Source organism: Macaca thibetana, chromosome 4, assembly GCF_024542745.1.
Source record: "Macaca thibetana thibetana isolate TM-01 chromosome 4, ASM2454274v1, whole genome shotgun sequence".
In the NCBI taxonomy this organism is placed as follows: Eukaryota; Metazoa; Chordata; class Mammalia; order Primates; family Cercopithecidae; genus Macaca; species Macaca thibetana.
In genome coordinates, this window is record NC_065581.1 from 54736412 (window position 1) to 54752911 (window position 16500).

The 16500-nt window shown below is 38.4% G+C and overlaps 1 protein-coding gene and 1 pseudogene across 6 annotated transcripts in view; one reads left to right on the forward strand and one right to left on the reverse strand.

Moving 5' to 3' along the window:
- Positions 1-945: 945 nt before the first annotated feature.
- On the reverse strand, positions 946-2899 carry LOC126953569 (bromodomain-containing protein 7-like; annotated as a pseudogene).
- Positions 2900-7125: 4226 nt separating this feature from the next.
- MLIP (muscular LMNA interacting protein) overlaps positions 7126-16500 on the forward strand; it is a 257064-nt gene continuing 247689 nt past the window's right edge. For 3 of the 6 annotated variants that reach the window (XM_050789008.1, XM_050789011.1, XM_050788998.1), the window contains exon 1: positions 14343-14537. Coding sequence is in view for 3 of the 6 variants with exons in the window: in XM_050788998.1 (XP_050644955.1) it covers positions 14475-14537 (63 nt within the window). In the remaining 3 variants the exon portion in view is untranslated. Of the gene's footprint in view, positions 7185-14341; positions 14538-16500 lie in introns of those variants that run through there. The other 3 variants (XM_050789010.1, XM_050789004.1, XM_050789012.1) reach the window with 3 other exon arrangements.

Here is a 16500-nt window from a genome sequence, read left to right on the forward strand (position 1 = left end):
GAAACTATGGTTATACTGATGTTGCTTTAACAATGCCATTAAAGTCTGGCACCGTGGCTCATGCCTGTAATCCTAGCACTTTGGGAGGCTGAGGCAGATGGAGCACTGAGGCCAGAAGTTTGAGACCAGCCCGGCCAACATGGCGAAACCCCATCTCTACTCAAAGTACAAAAATTGGCCAGGTGTGGGGCACATACCTGTAATCCCAGATACTCAGGAGGCTGAGGCATGAGAATTGCTTAAGCCCAGGAGGTAGAGTTGCAGTGAACCAAGATTGCACCATTGCACTTCAGCCTGGTGACAGAGTGAGCTTCTGTCTCAAAAAAATAAAAGCCAGTGAATGTTACTTCTATCTTAAATTTCCAATATAGCAACTTAAAAAAATGATCTTTAGTTTTTATGGATACATAATAGTTGCAAATATTTATTATTTATGGGGTACATGTGATATTTTGATACAAGCATACAATGTGTAATGATCAAATCAGGGTAATTGCAATATCCAACACCTTAAACATTTATTACTTCTTTGTGTTAAGAACATTCCAATTCTACTGTTTTAGTTATTTCAACAATCAATTATTATTAACTATGGCGAATTTTTAAATACAATAATATCATGCTGATGAGGATATGTGAAAGACACATTCATGCAACTCTTTCGGAAAGAAATTTAGCAGTATCTATCAAGAACTTGGACAATTTTTGTTATCTTCATTCTGGTAAAATTCAGCATCTGTAAGTCAGTTTTTTTTTTTTTTTTTGTATGAGTCCCAGGTCCAGCTTTATTACCGAATACAAGTCCAGCTTCTGAAACATTCAAATTCACTGTTCCAAAGTTTAATTAAAAACACAATTTACAAATATTTAATATCTTCTGAAAAGCATTTCTAAGTTAAGAATGAAAAAGTATGTACATAATATATAATCAAATACCAGGCGGCCTCAACTTCCACCAGGTCCACAGTCAGCAACATCCATCTTTTTAGGTTCTTCAATATATTCTGTCTAATCCACAAAGTTGTTTTCCATGACAGGGGAAAGAATGGAAATCCCCATTGCTTTCTGAACTCCATAGGTGCTTACGATATCACCTGGAGTTACTTGCTGTGCAAATTCTTTAAGATTACTGGTCACTTGTTCAGCAAGATGCATTTCTCTGTATGAGGGACCCAAGAGACAGATCATGCTGGGAAGGGGTCTGGTGCTCAAACATTCATTCTAGGATTCCTGGGGTTCCCTGAGCAATCTGGTGGTCTCATCAAGTTTCCTCTGGAATAGTTCAGCTTCTTCAGAGTCAAAAACTTCAGTTAGAACGCCAAAGTTTGCTACTGCTTTCAGCGCTATGAGCCTGTCTTGAGTATTGGAGTTCAAACCTCCTGGTGGCTCTACTTCTGTAATCTCCATTTCTTTTGCTGTGTCAAGTGTCCTAGTGTGGCCTTCCATCTTCAGGCAATGACATCTCCAACTCTTGTAGGGTCCTGGAATGTCCTCCTTTTGTTAAAACATCCAGTAAACTATCTGCCATCTTGGCACGTGGCCAAAAACTCATGGATGCTGAAATCACTTGGAAGATCAGAGTCTCCCCCATAGGTTGAATGGACTAAATCAGAATCATCCTTACTGATATTTGTAAATGTGGAGTCATAATGCGGTGCCTAAGAACTGTAGGGCCTGTAATTCAAAGATAACACTGGAGTGACTTTGTTCTTTTGATGCTCTTTGAACCCCTGCCAAGTATTCACTCCAAACGGAAGTCTTCCAGTTGTCATTCCCAGTCTCACAGAGCAGTAGCCTGGCTTTCCTACAATGGGATCCACAGGATGGAGAAGTCCCAACATCGTTGTTCCGTCTGGTTTTCTTCTTTCAAATTCGCACTGACAGTTCACAAGCCGCCTGGTCAGTTTTCTTCCAGATTCCTTCATGATACGGTCAAGCTGCTCCTGCTCTCTCTCTAAATTATTGCTTTTAAACTTATCTTCAAGCATATGTTATTTTTCTTTTTATTTTGTTTGCTGGGACTCTTGATGGTGTGTGCTTTGGCATCTCCAGAGTTCTCTCTCTCTCTCAGTCAGCAGCCTCCTTCCTCCTCATTCTGTGAGGTGTCTGTTCTATCTTTCTGTTTTCAAGTTTTCTACAAGTCAGCCATGAAGTCTACGCTCTGCTTCAGGCTCTGAATTCTTTCCTGGCTAAGAATTGTCATCCCTGAGTGCAACAGCTTATTTGCAGCTTTATAATAAATGGTCTCTGGTTTATTGTAAGTCATGGCATTAGTACACATTAGTTTGAAGTTATACTTTAGTTCATCTCTGGGCTGGTAGTCATTGTTCTTGATCTTTTCTTTCATGGTACTAAAATCCATTGGATGTTTAATGATCATGGAGTAGCCAGGAGCAATACAATCAGTAACAGGAAATGAAAGCACTTGAATCTTTTCTCTGCAATTGTCTCATCAGTTGGATTCAAAGCTTCTTGAAGGGGTGTCTGTTCTACTTCTTCTTGTTTGGCTAAAGAGCTTGTGAGAGGCTTCTCAGGAGACAAGTCTAATCTCACAGGGACGTGACACTAGAGGTCTTTTTCCGCCTCATTCTCCACCCGGTCTCGATCTCGCTTCTTTTTATACTCCTTAACTCTCTCCGTTTTCTCCCCTTTTCTTTCCCTGGAACCTGCTTCTCTCCTTTCTCTTTTTCCGATTTCTGCCCTTGTGTTTGTCATGATCGTTTTTGTCTTCGAAGAGGCTGGAGTCGTGTCCCGAGCTGCCCATGAAGTTTGGTGACTTCGTTCCCTCCTACTTTGAGGACCAGCTTCAAGGGCTTCTCTACATACTCCTCGTAGAGGTGTTTGTCCGACTTGTGCTTCTTGGGCTTCCTGCCCATGTCCCACCGGGCCCCAGTGCCCACTCCCCGCGCCAGGCCCAGGCGGTGCAGCGCCGCTTCCGGTCAGGGTCAGGCCAGCGGAGGGCGGGAGCAGGGCCCGTGAGACCCCGCGCCATGAGGCAGGAGGGCGGCGCCGGAAGACAGTTTTAATGAAGTAACTCGAAATGGAAAAATAGCTTTCTGCACACAAAAGTGGTGATCTCAGATTTATTTGAAATCATGGGAAATAACCTAAGTTTCCAATGAAGTGGGAATGGTATTGGTGCTTTACTGATTTAAAATGTTTTTCAAGACTTTACAGTAATACGACGAATTCTTAAGGGTATAAAGTGTATACATCATTATCACAACAAAAATATACTATATATAGAAAAGCCTAGAAGGAAATATTATTAAATGTAAGAATAGAAAAGAGATTGGGATAAAATCCAGGGAAATATAAACATTTTTAAGTTATATTTTTGGTTTGTTTTTGTTTTCCCAGTTTTTAGTAGACCCTTTTAATGATGCCTTCTCAACTCCCTTGTGTTGAGAATATGTAACTCTGCCAGGTCTCCTCCTCCCTTCCTCACCCACCGCCCCTTCTAATCTCCCACTACCCATTGCAGATTGGATCATGATGGACACCTGACTTATGCTGGGCAAATTGGAGTTTTTCCTCTGGGAATTTAGAACTGGAAATTCAGAGAAAGCAAGTCAGTTTGTATGCATGCCTTGGATTGAGAGACATGAACATTTTGGACTAGAGGTGGAGGTATCTTTTCCCACTTGCACAAAGAAAGCAGATTTTAAGGAAAATAAGACGAAAGCAGATATACAGAGAAAGAAAAAGATAAGAGTTCATGGGATCTAACAGAGGAACTGGTTGATGATGACTTTCTAGTTTCTGGTTGTAGCTCTCATGAAACCTGGCTGAGTACCATGAGATATTCTTGTGCCTTATGGTATACAGTATTGTTATTATTTATTCTCAAGTCAGTTTCTGTTCCTGCAATCAAGTATTACTATATAAGATGGCTTTACTTTTGGGTCTTTAAATCGGTGAAGCACTGTAATTCTATGTCCATGAATAACCTATGCTTCTTACTTGCTATAGTGTGTCAACAGGAGCTCTTGATAAAATATCTATTGTTTTTGGAAATACATCAATCATTATGTACTCTATAATATTCTAGTAGTAATACATGATAACTAGAGACATTTCCAAAAACATGCTAATTCACCAGGCTGGAGTGCAGTGGCCCGATCTCGGATCACTGCAACCTCCGCGTCCCGGGTTCAAGCGATTCTCCTGCCTCAGCCTCCCAAGTATCTGGGATTACAGGTGCACACCACCATGCCCAGCTAATTTTTGTATTTTTAGTAGAGATGGGGTTTCACCATGTTGGCCAGGAGGGTCTCGATCTCCTGACTTCGTGATCTGCCTGCCTCAGCCTCCCAAAGTGCTAGCATTACAGGTCTGAGCCACTGCACCCAGCCAGAATATATCTTAATGTTAACTGTGGTATATTTGAGTTGTGGTTTTACAGATAATTTAAATTTTTCTCTTTGTATTTTCCAAATTTTCTGTGGTGTATATAAATTTAGTTGGTAATAAAATAAAAAGTTATTATTATTTTTCAATTTTATTGGGGATAGGTTTAGGAATGGAAAGTTTAATAGACCAAAAAAAAAAAAAAAAAAAAAAAAAAAAGAAGAGAGAGGAAGCTTCCTCATGCTGAGAATGGAGGTTGCCCAGGAGTGGGTCTCCCAAAAGTTCTATTTTTAATGAAAAAATAATTACCTTAGTCACCAAAACAGTATTGTCAGTCTTCCCTTCTTATTCCATCAGGTGTAGGAGTTTAAGAAAGAAAGAAGGATGGAAGGAGGAATAGAGTGTGGGCTGCCTGGGATGCTCTACCTGTGGGCTTCAGGCCCTCTTGTTGTTCTCTAGGGGAGTGTTGATAAGGACTGGGATTTTTTCCTGGCGAGGCTTAGAGTAGGTAGCGGCTGAAAGATCTAGTTTGGAAGTAAATATCAGTTTTGAATCCTGGCTCTACTCTTTTCTCTCTATGTAGACTTGGAAAATTACTTAACCCTTGTTAGTGTTGGCTTTCTCATCTGTGAAATGATGGAGCTAGCTCTTGGGATTGTTGAGAGCACAAAATGAGATAGCATAATCAATCATTTAGCAGAGTCACTGGGTCCTAATAAGTGGTTGTGGTGTTTTTTACCCTTACTGTTAGGTGACATACGTAAATCCTCCGTAGGCACTCTATTAATCCTCTATATCTACTGGCTTTCATTATTTTTGTGTACACCTGACATGTCCGTCTTTCTATATCTCTAGCAATTCTAAAATAGTTAAATCAGTGCTTCTGAAACTTGAATGCCCATATGATTAACCTGTAGACCTTGTTAAAGTGCAGATTCTGTCTCTGTATGTCTGGGGTGGGATTCAAGTTTTTAATTCTTAATAAGCTCTCACATGACGTAAATGTTGATATCCAAAGATCACTTTTAGCAGCAAGGATTAGGATGGCCCAGCTCAAATCTAATATCTGTGTGAAATCATGAACAATGTCCCCAGACAGAATCGTCTTTTCTTTCTTTGGCTCTTGAAGCACATCATTTATATTCCTAACTCAGCACTTAGCACATTCAGGCTGCTGTGGTGTATGCGATTCTGTTCATTTCTAACTAAACTCTTGACAGTAGACTGTGTGTTCAACTCCTGAAAGCTGTCAATGTCCACACAGGGATGTTGACGTACTTGACCCATGATTATCATGTTACTGAACTGGATAGAAAATAATCGAATAATGTCCTAAAATAACATTGTTTTTTACATGAGCATTCACTTAGAAATCACCAACATCAATCAACTCAACTAGTGGGACTCATGAAAGAGAATAGTGGTGTGACCCACATAATGGATGATTTTGGTTGCTTGGCAGGTGTTAACCCAATTGCCACAACCAAGGAGGATTTAACAAGGGCATTCTGGTTACTTGCAACAAGTAAGGAGAACACTGGGGGTAGTTCCCAAAGCAGTGCGTCTCTCCGAAGGAAGGTGAGAGCGGGGCTTTCATTATGCTGGTTAGTTGAGTCGCTGTATGAAAGGCGGGGTAAAGGCAGTGAAGGCACAGTCCTGATCATGCTTCTTCATACATTGCAGGTATAGAAAACGGTGAATAAAATCCTCCCTAGGAAGGGTTTTTAGTATGGTAATAAGGAGAGTTCACCAAACTTCATCTCCAACTCAGGCAACTCTGGTTTTACCTGGTTTTTGTTTTACTGTAGCTGAGCTTCTTCCTGGAACCTTTTGAAACCACAGAAACTCAGTGTGCCACAGTTATGAGTTACTAGGGTACCTTGAGTTACAATGTGAATGATCCCAAAAGGCAAATAAATCATTGTGATATCTTCCTTCTTTTAAAAATACACTATAGAAGGCAGGTGGGATGATTTACCGGGTGGGATGACAAAGCTAAGCTGAGATGATTTATTTTCCACAGATAGTCAAGTAAATGAGCAATAATTTGCCTTTCAAATTCTGAGTCTCTTCCCTGGCCATGCTTTAAATGGAACTTCCACATGGGCCAGAGCCCAAAGTTGGATCCCTTTGCACAGAGGCTAGACATCGAAGTAGTGGCCTTTGGGGTAACACAGACTCACTTCTGTTGAGAGCAATTAGCAAAGAAAATTTGTGAGAACTGAGGAAGGTTCAGCAGAAGTCTGCCCTCTCTGGACATTTTTTGGTGGCTAGGAAGCAGGGCAATTTTCCTGCCTGACTGTGGGGTTTGTTCAGCCTTATCATGGACAGCTTTTGCATAATTCCGACTTTCCTTCTCTGGAGTAATTGACATTTCACTTCAGAAGGACTTTCAATTTTATTTAAAAAATCCAGTCAACATAAATAGAAGAGAAATTCAATTTTCAGTAACATTTTACTCCGCTACCACTTATGTCCTTAGGGAAGCTTAAAGAATTTTCATCGGTACACTAAAAATTAGATAGTTGGGTATGTTGCAAAACTTTGAACACTTGATTCAAAATTCCCAGTATTGCTAAGACACTCTTATAAAACAATATTTTGGGGGGAACTTAGCAAGTACTGTTTTTGTGAAGTGGTCCCAGTGGGAATGAGGTTTATGCCTAACTCTTTTTTTAAAATTTGGTTTGTGCCTCTTGTGCCTGGTATCCAGTATTAGTTACAGAGTAAACAGTATTTTCCGATGACTGACAGGGTCAGCTGTTCTGGGAATGTGGCCGTTGACCTCCCTGATGGATTACTGTCCTGCAGGCTGCTTCCAAGTCAGTAGAAAGGTAAGCATTCTCTCTGTATAAGTGCAGATTGCTTTGGAACGTGTTACAATTTCAACTGATAAAACTGAAAGTACATTTTGGGCACACTGTCTCAAAGGGCACGGAGCTGTTACTTTGGGGGCGAAATGATTTATCATGTCAACACAACCATGACAGTTAGGCTGCTGGGTTTAGGGGAGGGGTGAGCTGGGTGTTGAATCTGCTTGTGTTGATTAAGTCATAAAGACCCAGGAAAACTTAAATCCGGAACTCCTTTCCAAAGTTGGAAACACACATTGTAATTCTGTTTCTGAGTCCTTTTCCCTAAAATCTTGTGAGTTTATCTTGGTTTGTTGTCTTTACTCCTGAAATAGTAATGGTGTGTGTGTGTGTATGTGAGAGAGAGACAGAGACAGACAGACAGACAGACAGATAGACAGAAAGTGGCTACTAGGAACTACTAGGAAGTTGAAAGGGCCTAGAAATATATTTATTGCAAATGCAAGAGCAAAACCTCTTCAACCAAGTACCTCTGTGGATGTAATCATGCACAAGAGAAAATATATTGAAAGCCCCTTGAAAACGTGCTATTATATAGTAGTTGAGAAAATGGAACATGCTGGACTTGATTCTCAACTGATTTTAGCCAGTTTGTTTTATAAACTCTGAAGGTATGAATTTAGTTTTATATCCTAATTACTATTGTTATGTAGAAATTGTCATCAGTGTTAATAGTAGCAGTTTTTTAAAACCTCACATTTTACTTTCAATAAGTTTCCAATAAAGGAATTGCATTTTTTAGATGATGCACAAATTTAAAAAAAACACTTTTCAAAGTTCTTACAGTTCTCACTTGATTCAAATATTTTCTAATGCTTCAAAAACACTCTACCTCAGAAGTGATTTTAGAAAGACCCTGTTTTCTCCCTTAGATGGAATAAAATGTCTTTTTTACAGTCATTCAAAAAATATGGCCCAGAACCAAAATAAGGGGAAAACCAGTATCAGAAGAAGTTAAAAAAGTCACATTCCAGTAGAAATAGTTTATGTTTCGCTGAAGAACAGTAATTACAAAGGTACAAGTTTGTTAAGCTGTCATTATCATAATTATCATCTACTGATATTTTGGGGTTGGTTTTTTTATCGGCTTGGCAGCTTCAACTTACAAACAATATTTATTATATGGTGACGAATTCAACTTTAAGAAATTTCTCTATAGACATTATCTTTTCACAAGCTCCGAGTACCCACCACAACTTTTAGAACTCAGTACTGCTTGCCTACAGAATCCGTAACAGATGCCTTAAAAAGAATGGTGATGGGAGGTTAAAAGTCTTCCTGTAGAAGAGTTGACAGCTGCTCCTTGAGAGTTTGCAGCTGCCAAAGCTGATAAATAGATTCAGGTAAGGATGCTGAGACAACCAGAAAGAGCTGGGAACCATTCTCTTGCTTGCCTCCACCTCTCTGCCTCCCCAGTGCTGTGACCACCAATTGGAACACAGCTTTCTAGAGAAAAAGGCATAAGCTCTGGACTAAGAGCAACACCAACAGATCAGAAGTTAACTGTTTGAGATCAGTGCTCAGTGCTTGGTCTGAGCTACCTTTGGATTAGGCTCTTGGGTACCTGATGCATGTGCTGAGTGTAGTATCCTGGTCCATCATTAAATGGGTGTGGAGATTACATGGGCTTCTGAATTGATCAAGGGGGGAATAACAGACTCATGTTCTGGATGGGCTATGTGGAAATGATAAGAAACCCATATAAAAGCATCAACTGTCCCAGAAGGGGAGCCCTGTCTTAGTAAAAAGATATTTATCCTTAGAGCATATAATGGGGAAGATCCTGGGTTGTCTATACCATGTTTGGCAGATTGTCATTCTTTCAAAAGAAAACAGCATTTGTTTTCATTTATGCCTTCTCTACCTTGTGTGGTTTCAGCAGTAGAGCATCTATCTGTGCTTTTTTTTTGTGGAGAAGGAAGTTTTTAAAATGGCAGTTGAGTTAAAATAACTTTAACCACTATTAAGGTTAATTTACATTTGGCTCTCGGATCCAGTACATGAACAAGCAATTTTAATTGCTGTAAGTTCCACTTTCCTCCAGTTTCTGAATACGGGCACAAACTCATCAGGCACTTATTTGGGAAGCATGTGTATTGAATACAAAGGAATGAAATGAGGTGGGAATATCTTGAACCAAATATTATTTGCCAGCAATCATTTGTTTCCATTTTGAATGGAATTCTTGCTTGGCAACTGCAGTTTACATTTTAATTTCCTGTTTGGAGCGACCCTATGTGTGTATTATATTCCTGGGAAAAATAATAACTTTCCAGCTTAAAAAGGAATTACAAATCTTCCTCTGTCATTTTTTTTAAATAATAACCTTCTTAACATACAATTTATATGCTATAAAACTTATCCTTTTACACTGTACATACACTTCAGTGATTTTTAGTATATTTTCAAAGTTGTACAAAATCATCATCAATGTCTAATTTCATAACGTTTTCATCATCCAAAAGAGAAACTCTATTCCCATTAGTAGTCACTCCCTGTTCTGCCTTCCCTCCTACCACTGGAAACCACAAATGATCTTTCTGATTCCATGAATATGCCTATTGGGGACATTTTATGTAAATAAATCATGTAATAGGTGATCTTTCGCGACTGGCTTCTTTCGCTTATTGTATTTTCAAGGTTCATCCCTGCTCTTGCATGTATTAATACTTAATTCCTTTTTATTGCTGAATAATTTTCCCTGTATGGATATGCCACATCTGTTTTACCATCCATATACTGATAGATATTTGTGTTTTTCCCACCTTCCGACAATTACAAATAATGCTGTCATGAATATTTGGGTAGAAGTTTTGTGTGTACACATGTTGTCACTTCTCTTGTGTATATAGATAGCAGTGGAATTTCTGGGTAATATTATAATTCTATGTATAGCATTTTGAGGAATTGCCACATAGTTGTCTAAAGTGGCTGTGCCCCTTTATAATCCCAGGAGTAATGTAAGAGGGTTTTAATTTCCTCACATCCTTGCCAATGCTTGTTATTGTTTGTGTTTTATTTTAGCCATTCTAATAGGTGTGAAGTGTTATCTCCTGGTTTTGCTTTGTGCTCCCTAATCACTGTGATGTTAAACATCTTTCCATGTGCTTGTTGGCCATTTGTTTTCTTTGGAGAAATGTCTATTCAAATCTTTTGTCCATTTTTTTACATTGGGTTATTTGCCTTTTTATTGTTGAGTTGCAAAAATTCTTTATGTATCCTGGATACAAATCTTTTATCAGATAAATAACTTGTAAATATTTGCTCTTATTTTCTGTTTCAGTGGTTTCCAACCTCTTTGGTTTCCCAGAAGACAATTTTTTCGACAGATGGGACTAGGGGTGGGGGATGGTTTCTGGATGAAACTGTGCCACCTCGGATCATCAGGCATTTGTTAGATTCTCATAAGGAGCATGAAACCCGAATTCCTTACATGTGCAGTTCACAATAAGATTCACGCTCCTATGAGAATCTAATGCTGCCGCTGATCTGACAGGTGGCGGAGCTCAGATGGTAATGCTCGCTGAGCTGTCACTCACCTCCTGCTGTGCAATCCATTTCCTAACAGGCCACAGACCAGCACTGGTCCATGGCCCAGGGGTTGGGAATCCCTTGTCTAGTTAATTTTTTTGCCACACTTATTAGGGTTTGGATAGTATCTTTGAAGTCACCTTTTTCCTACATAAATATCATGTAGACTAGAGAAATAATGTCACACGCTTTTACTGAGGACCCACTGGGTGCCAAACATTCTGTTAAGTTCCTTACACACAAAATATACCACATTTAATTTTTGCAACAACACACGAGATTGGTATCATCCCTCTATTTAGGGGACAGGGAACTGAGACTCCAATAATTAAGTAAACAGTTTGCTCAAAATGAGCCAACCAGAGAGTAGCAGAATCTGCAAACAAATTCAGTTGTCCCTGCTTCCTAAATCCATTGCTTTCCCCTTTAGTAGTTATGTGAGTAGGATATGTGTCTTGAACAATCAATATACAAGATATTCATTGTAGTATTGTTTGTGTTGGATTAAAATAATTTTATTCCTGTTTCCTATCAAAAGTCTTATAAACAATTATGTATTAAGTGTCTCAAGTCTCATTCATTGGATCAGTTTTCTCCCCTGCCTGCCCTCTCATTCTTTCCTTCTTTGCTTTTTTCTTTCCTTCCTTTTCCTCTTGCCCTCCTTTGTTTCACAGGTATTTATTTAGCCCACACTACATTGTACGTGCCTGAATAATATGATGAATAAAGCACAGTTTCATGTTCATACTCTAGCAGGGGAGGCAAACTACAAAGAAGTTCATATGGATAAATTTAACATATAATGTGACATAATTAATAACAGAGATCATAAGATCTATGAAGAAGAACACAGCAAATGAGTGAACAAAGAGTGATGGGTTTGCTGTTTGTGATGGGGAAGGCCTGGATGAAGTGAGAAGGGAGCTACGTGACTATCTGTGGGGAGAGCACTCCAGGAAGACAGCTCCAAAGGAAGGAACATGTTTGTTGTGACTCACAAAAGGAAAGGAGACCAGAGTGGCTCAATCTCTTTTCTGTTTGACCAGCAAGTAGATGAGAGCTAGCTTTTGCCTGGGCTTAATTTCATCTAAAGAAAGCTTCTGTACCTCAATCATATCTAAAGCATATTCAAACATCTCTGAAAAGGCATGGAAGAGAAAGCATTCTCCACACAGTGCTGGTGCTATTTATCCAGTCCCCTGCTACACCTGTGAGGAAGTGATTTGTTCAGAGGAGAAGCTAAAGTGCATAGTGGCTGGAGAGGAGCTTAGGCTAGGGGCCTTGATGGCTGCTTATTAGTTGTGTAACTGTGTCTTGCTTTTTCAACTCTGAAATGGGTATATTAGTTTGATTTCTCTTCAGGTATTCTTCATTTATTTTACAAATGCTGTCCATGCATTTGTTCACAGATTCATAGTCAGCCTAAGTTCTGTCTTCTGACTTTTTGGTAGGCTGTGCCAGCAAGATGGTGTGAGATCTCCCACCAAACTCTTCTCACGGTAGCTGCTGCTTACCCTGAGGCACCGGGGTTGTTTTCATCTAAGGCTGCTCTCTTTGACTTATAGATGGTCATCTTCTCAGTGAGTCTTCACAGGGCTTTCCCTCTGTGAGTGCCTGTGTTCTAATTTCTTCTTAGAAGCAACCACTCATAATGGATTAGAGCCCACCCTAATGCCTTCATTTAACCTTAATTATCTCTTTCAAGAACATTCTTTACATACAGTCACATTCTAGGGTATTGGGGGATGAGAACATATGAATTTTGGGGGCACAAATTTAGCCCATAACAATGGGGAAGATAATAATATCTACCCTCTAGAGTGATTTTAAAGGTGAATTGAAATAACACTTGGAAAGCCTTAAAGCAGTACCTAGCACATGGTGAGTATGCCAAGGAACTGTGCTATATGAGGGTTATTATCCCACTACTATCCAGTCGCACCTCGGTTGTGAGTTTGTTGAGGGCCAAAATCCAGAGATTGTATCTTAAAATTGTATTATTATTTTCAATTATTTATTTTTTAAAAAATCTACCTTCCCCTAGGATAATCTTTATGTATTATAGGTACTCAGCACATGTTTGTGTAACTAAAACTTTTCATGCCTTGTACATCTCTTCCAAATCACTACCATATTCTCATCTGCCAACCAACTCTGCATCACACACACCATTCCTTTTCCTCCTAACCGGATCCTGGATTTAGTCTTCAGGCATTAAACTCGCATGCTGAGCATGAATTGAGTTTCCTTTTGCAGTCACAGCATGATTCTTTTTTTTTTTTTTTCCTAGAGAGGTTTAGGAAGTTCGTTCACTTAAGATTTTAACAATTGCCTTGCTTTTAACACATACCAATCTTGCATGTTAATCAATCTTTAAGATTTTTGTTTTCCAACTTGTTAGGACAATAACCAGCATAAATAATTTCCTTTCTGGAATTTAGATTTGAGTCAAAAGGGGAAGCCCCTTTTGCCCATGAATCTAATATAGTGTTTCTGAATTTATCATCCTGAAGGATAGGTTTATTGCCTACTCAGTGTTTCGCTTCTGAAGTCTTCAACCCTTCCATCATGATGCAGAATAAATTCTGGGGCAACCCTGCCTGACAACAGAGGATTGACTGCAATCGTTTGAAAGGATAGAGCTTCACTACACATTTTCTGAAATGTTTTCCTATGAAGGAAAAGCTGATAGGGAATTTGAGTTAAAGTAAAAAACAAAGCAAAACAAAACAAAACAAAAAACCAAAACCAAAAAACACGTGTTAAAAGGATGTTTTAAACAGGATGAGGGATTAAATCACCATAGAGAAGCAGTTTTAGTTTACTCTGAAATCCATTTATATTCTTCTATTACCATCCATATATTTTGTTTTGCTGCAAAACACAGGGAGAACTATTTACCATTAAGTTGCCCAATTAATTTTCTTTAAGGCATGTAACATTTTCTAAAGAAAGCTGAAAATACTCGTTCCACTGAAAAAATGAGTTTTATCTTCTATATCATAATTTTGCTCCCAGTGAACAAGCCAGGATAATGGAGAACCAAATCCGTTTTTGTGAAGAAAAACGCTTTTATTTCATGGTATTTTTAAATGTCATTTTGTCTACTCTCCATGGAATAAAGTTGACAACACCCCTTGAATATATGTTTGCATGTCTTTATAGTTTTAATTAGTTATACTTTTGCTCTTTCTCTTTAAGCAACATTTAAAAAAATCTATAAATATCTGCACTACTAGGATGCAAATTGGAATTTGGAAGCCCTAGATCCACTGATTTTATTTGCTATCTGACTATCACGTTTGTTCTTTTTAACTGATTTATTAGGTCTATATTCTAGAGTATATATTATTCTGTTGCAACAGCTATTAATGAATTCTTTGATCGTGGCTTTTTGTCACATACATCTGTATTGGTTCAGGGATCCTAACCTGTTGGAATATTCTACTGAAGAGTTTGCTTTTATATCTAGGGACATTTATCATTATCTAAGGCCAGCTGCCTGACTTCTCTTCAGTGCTCTGTTTATAGGGTTTGAACATCTATAAATGGAAACACTAGCTAACCAGAAATTATCGCTAGGGCTCTCTGATAGTGTCCTAGGCTCTCACAACTTGGAATGTCCTGCAATATCTAACATGTAAGCACGTCGAATCATTTTCTAGACAGAATCTGAACCTCTGTCTCTCAGTCTTTCTCTCCTTCTCGTTCTCTTTCAATATGGAACTTGAAAAGCATGAAAAAAGAAGCTTATTAAACAAGAATTTAGAGGAGAAACTGACGGTAAGACATGAGATCTAGCACACACAGATTTATAATGAAATTGACAGGGTAGTAGAGCAACTGTCATAGATTGGAAAAGTTATGCTAGCCAGCCTCTGTTTCCATGTTTTGCTGGTCAATAACTTTAAAATTAATGAGTTCCATGGGCTTTCCTGAAAACAATGTAATAAAGTTATACATAAAATGCCATTACACAAATGAGGGCAAATTTGATTTAGTTAAATGATGTGGTTTACCTTCATTTTAAAAACTGGAATCCATTTATTTTGACCTCTCATTGTGATTGCCTCAGCACTGGAAGATTGTTTTATTTACGTATGTGAAGCTTAGCAAGTGTTCAAAGTCCATTTTTTTCTCAGAGATACCAGGAATATGTGCCAAGAAAAATAAGTATTATAGAATATGTTAATGTTTTATTAAGTTTAATGAACTTCTAGTATAAGGATAAAGTTTTTTACTATAGAAGTTATAAAAGTAATTTTGCCTCGATACTAAGCAATTAAATGTCAATGATTAATAATGGTCACTTATATTTGCTGAAATAGAAAATATACTATAACCTTGAGTTAAATGTGCTGTCCATGGCTCATCTGATGAGCATAGGTAGCTAACTATGTTTGTAAATTTACTGTGGCTACAGAGTTAACATTGGAACAGGTCATAACTAATTTTAATACCAGCATAAATAAAAAAAGTAAGATAATATAGCCCATAATAAGACCAAATTCATGGTAATACATTGTTCTAGACATATGAAGTTGAGGTTTATGGACTATTCAAGATATTAAAACTAGAAAAATGAAAAAGAGAACCATACTGGGTTGAAAACTCCTGAAGTGCATTAGAATCTCAAGGTCTTAAAGTAATATATTGAATAAAATATACAACCTTTTCTTAAAGGAATCAGGTCATCATTTTCTGTACCCACTTTTGACCTCTGCCCTAGGTGATTGTCCAGACAGGTATTGGCCACAGAGTATTTTGCTTTTTGACTATTTGGAAAGGCCATGTGTCCTTGAGCTAACCAGTGATTTTGAATCAGAAAGGGCTTGGTGAAAATTCTTGCCCACAAGTACCAAACATAAGACCATGGGTTTTGTTTAATCTTTCTGAGTCTCAGTTAATTCATGTGTAAGATAGGGAACAGTAGTAACTAATCTGAAGGCTTTTGTGAAGAATAAAAACTATAATGTATGTGAAGTCCCTAGCCTAAACCTATTTTTAGACTGTTTTTGGCCTGATTCACTTAAAAAGCACATGCCCAAAGTTTACTAATATGGAAAGAAAAAAGTTAAAATGCATTTAAAAGTAAAAAGAAAACCCAGATATGGTAAGCATAAAGGCTTAGTGTTTATAAAACCTTTATGGAACCAGATAGGGAGTAAATAAATACATGAATAGATAGTTGCTATGAATTAGTGTGAAATTTGACCCTGAGCTTCCTGGCAGTCTTTTACAGGAAGTTTTGCAAGTGAACATAGTGGACATCGGGCAAGTGCACAAAGTGAAGATGGATTCTTCTCATTTGAAGTGATTCGATGTATTAGCATTTCACTTTCTGGAAAGTCAGACATTGTGCATGCCTGACTCTATTTTGAATACACTATAAATCTAGAAGTGAGCAAAAACCTTTCCTTAGAGGAAGTAGCTGTCACAAAACTCATGAACATTACTCTGTAGCAGAGGCCTAGGGCTAGCCTCAGATTGACTTCCAAAGATTGTGGGGAAATATGGCGGCACATCAGAGGCATAAGAACACTCACCTGCACTGAGAAGAGAGGCTGTTCTGTGGGTGGGGGAAACACATGAAAGCCCTGTGTCTGGGGTAATTAAGTGTACAAGCAAATAGAGCTAAGGAACTTGACACCTTTCAGATACAGGAGATCCGATGACAATGTTATCAAGAAAAGGTTCGCCTATGCTCAGTATTTTCTATTTAAGAGAGTTGGAAAATCTCTGATAT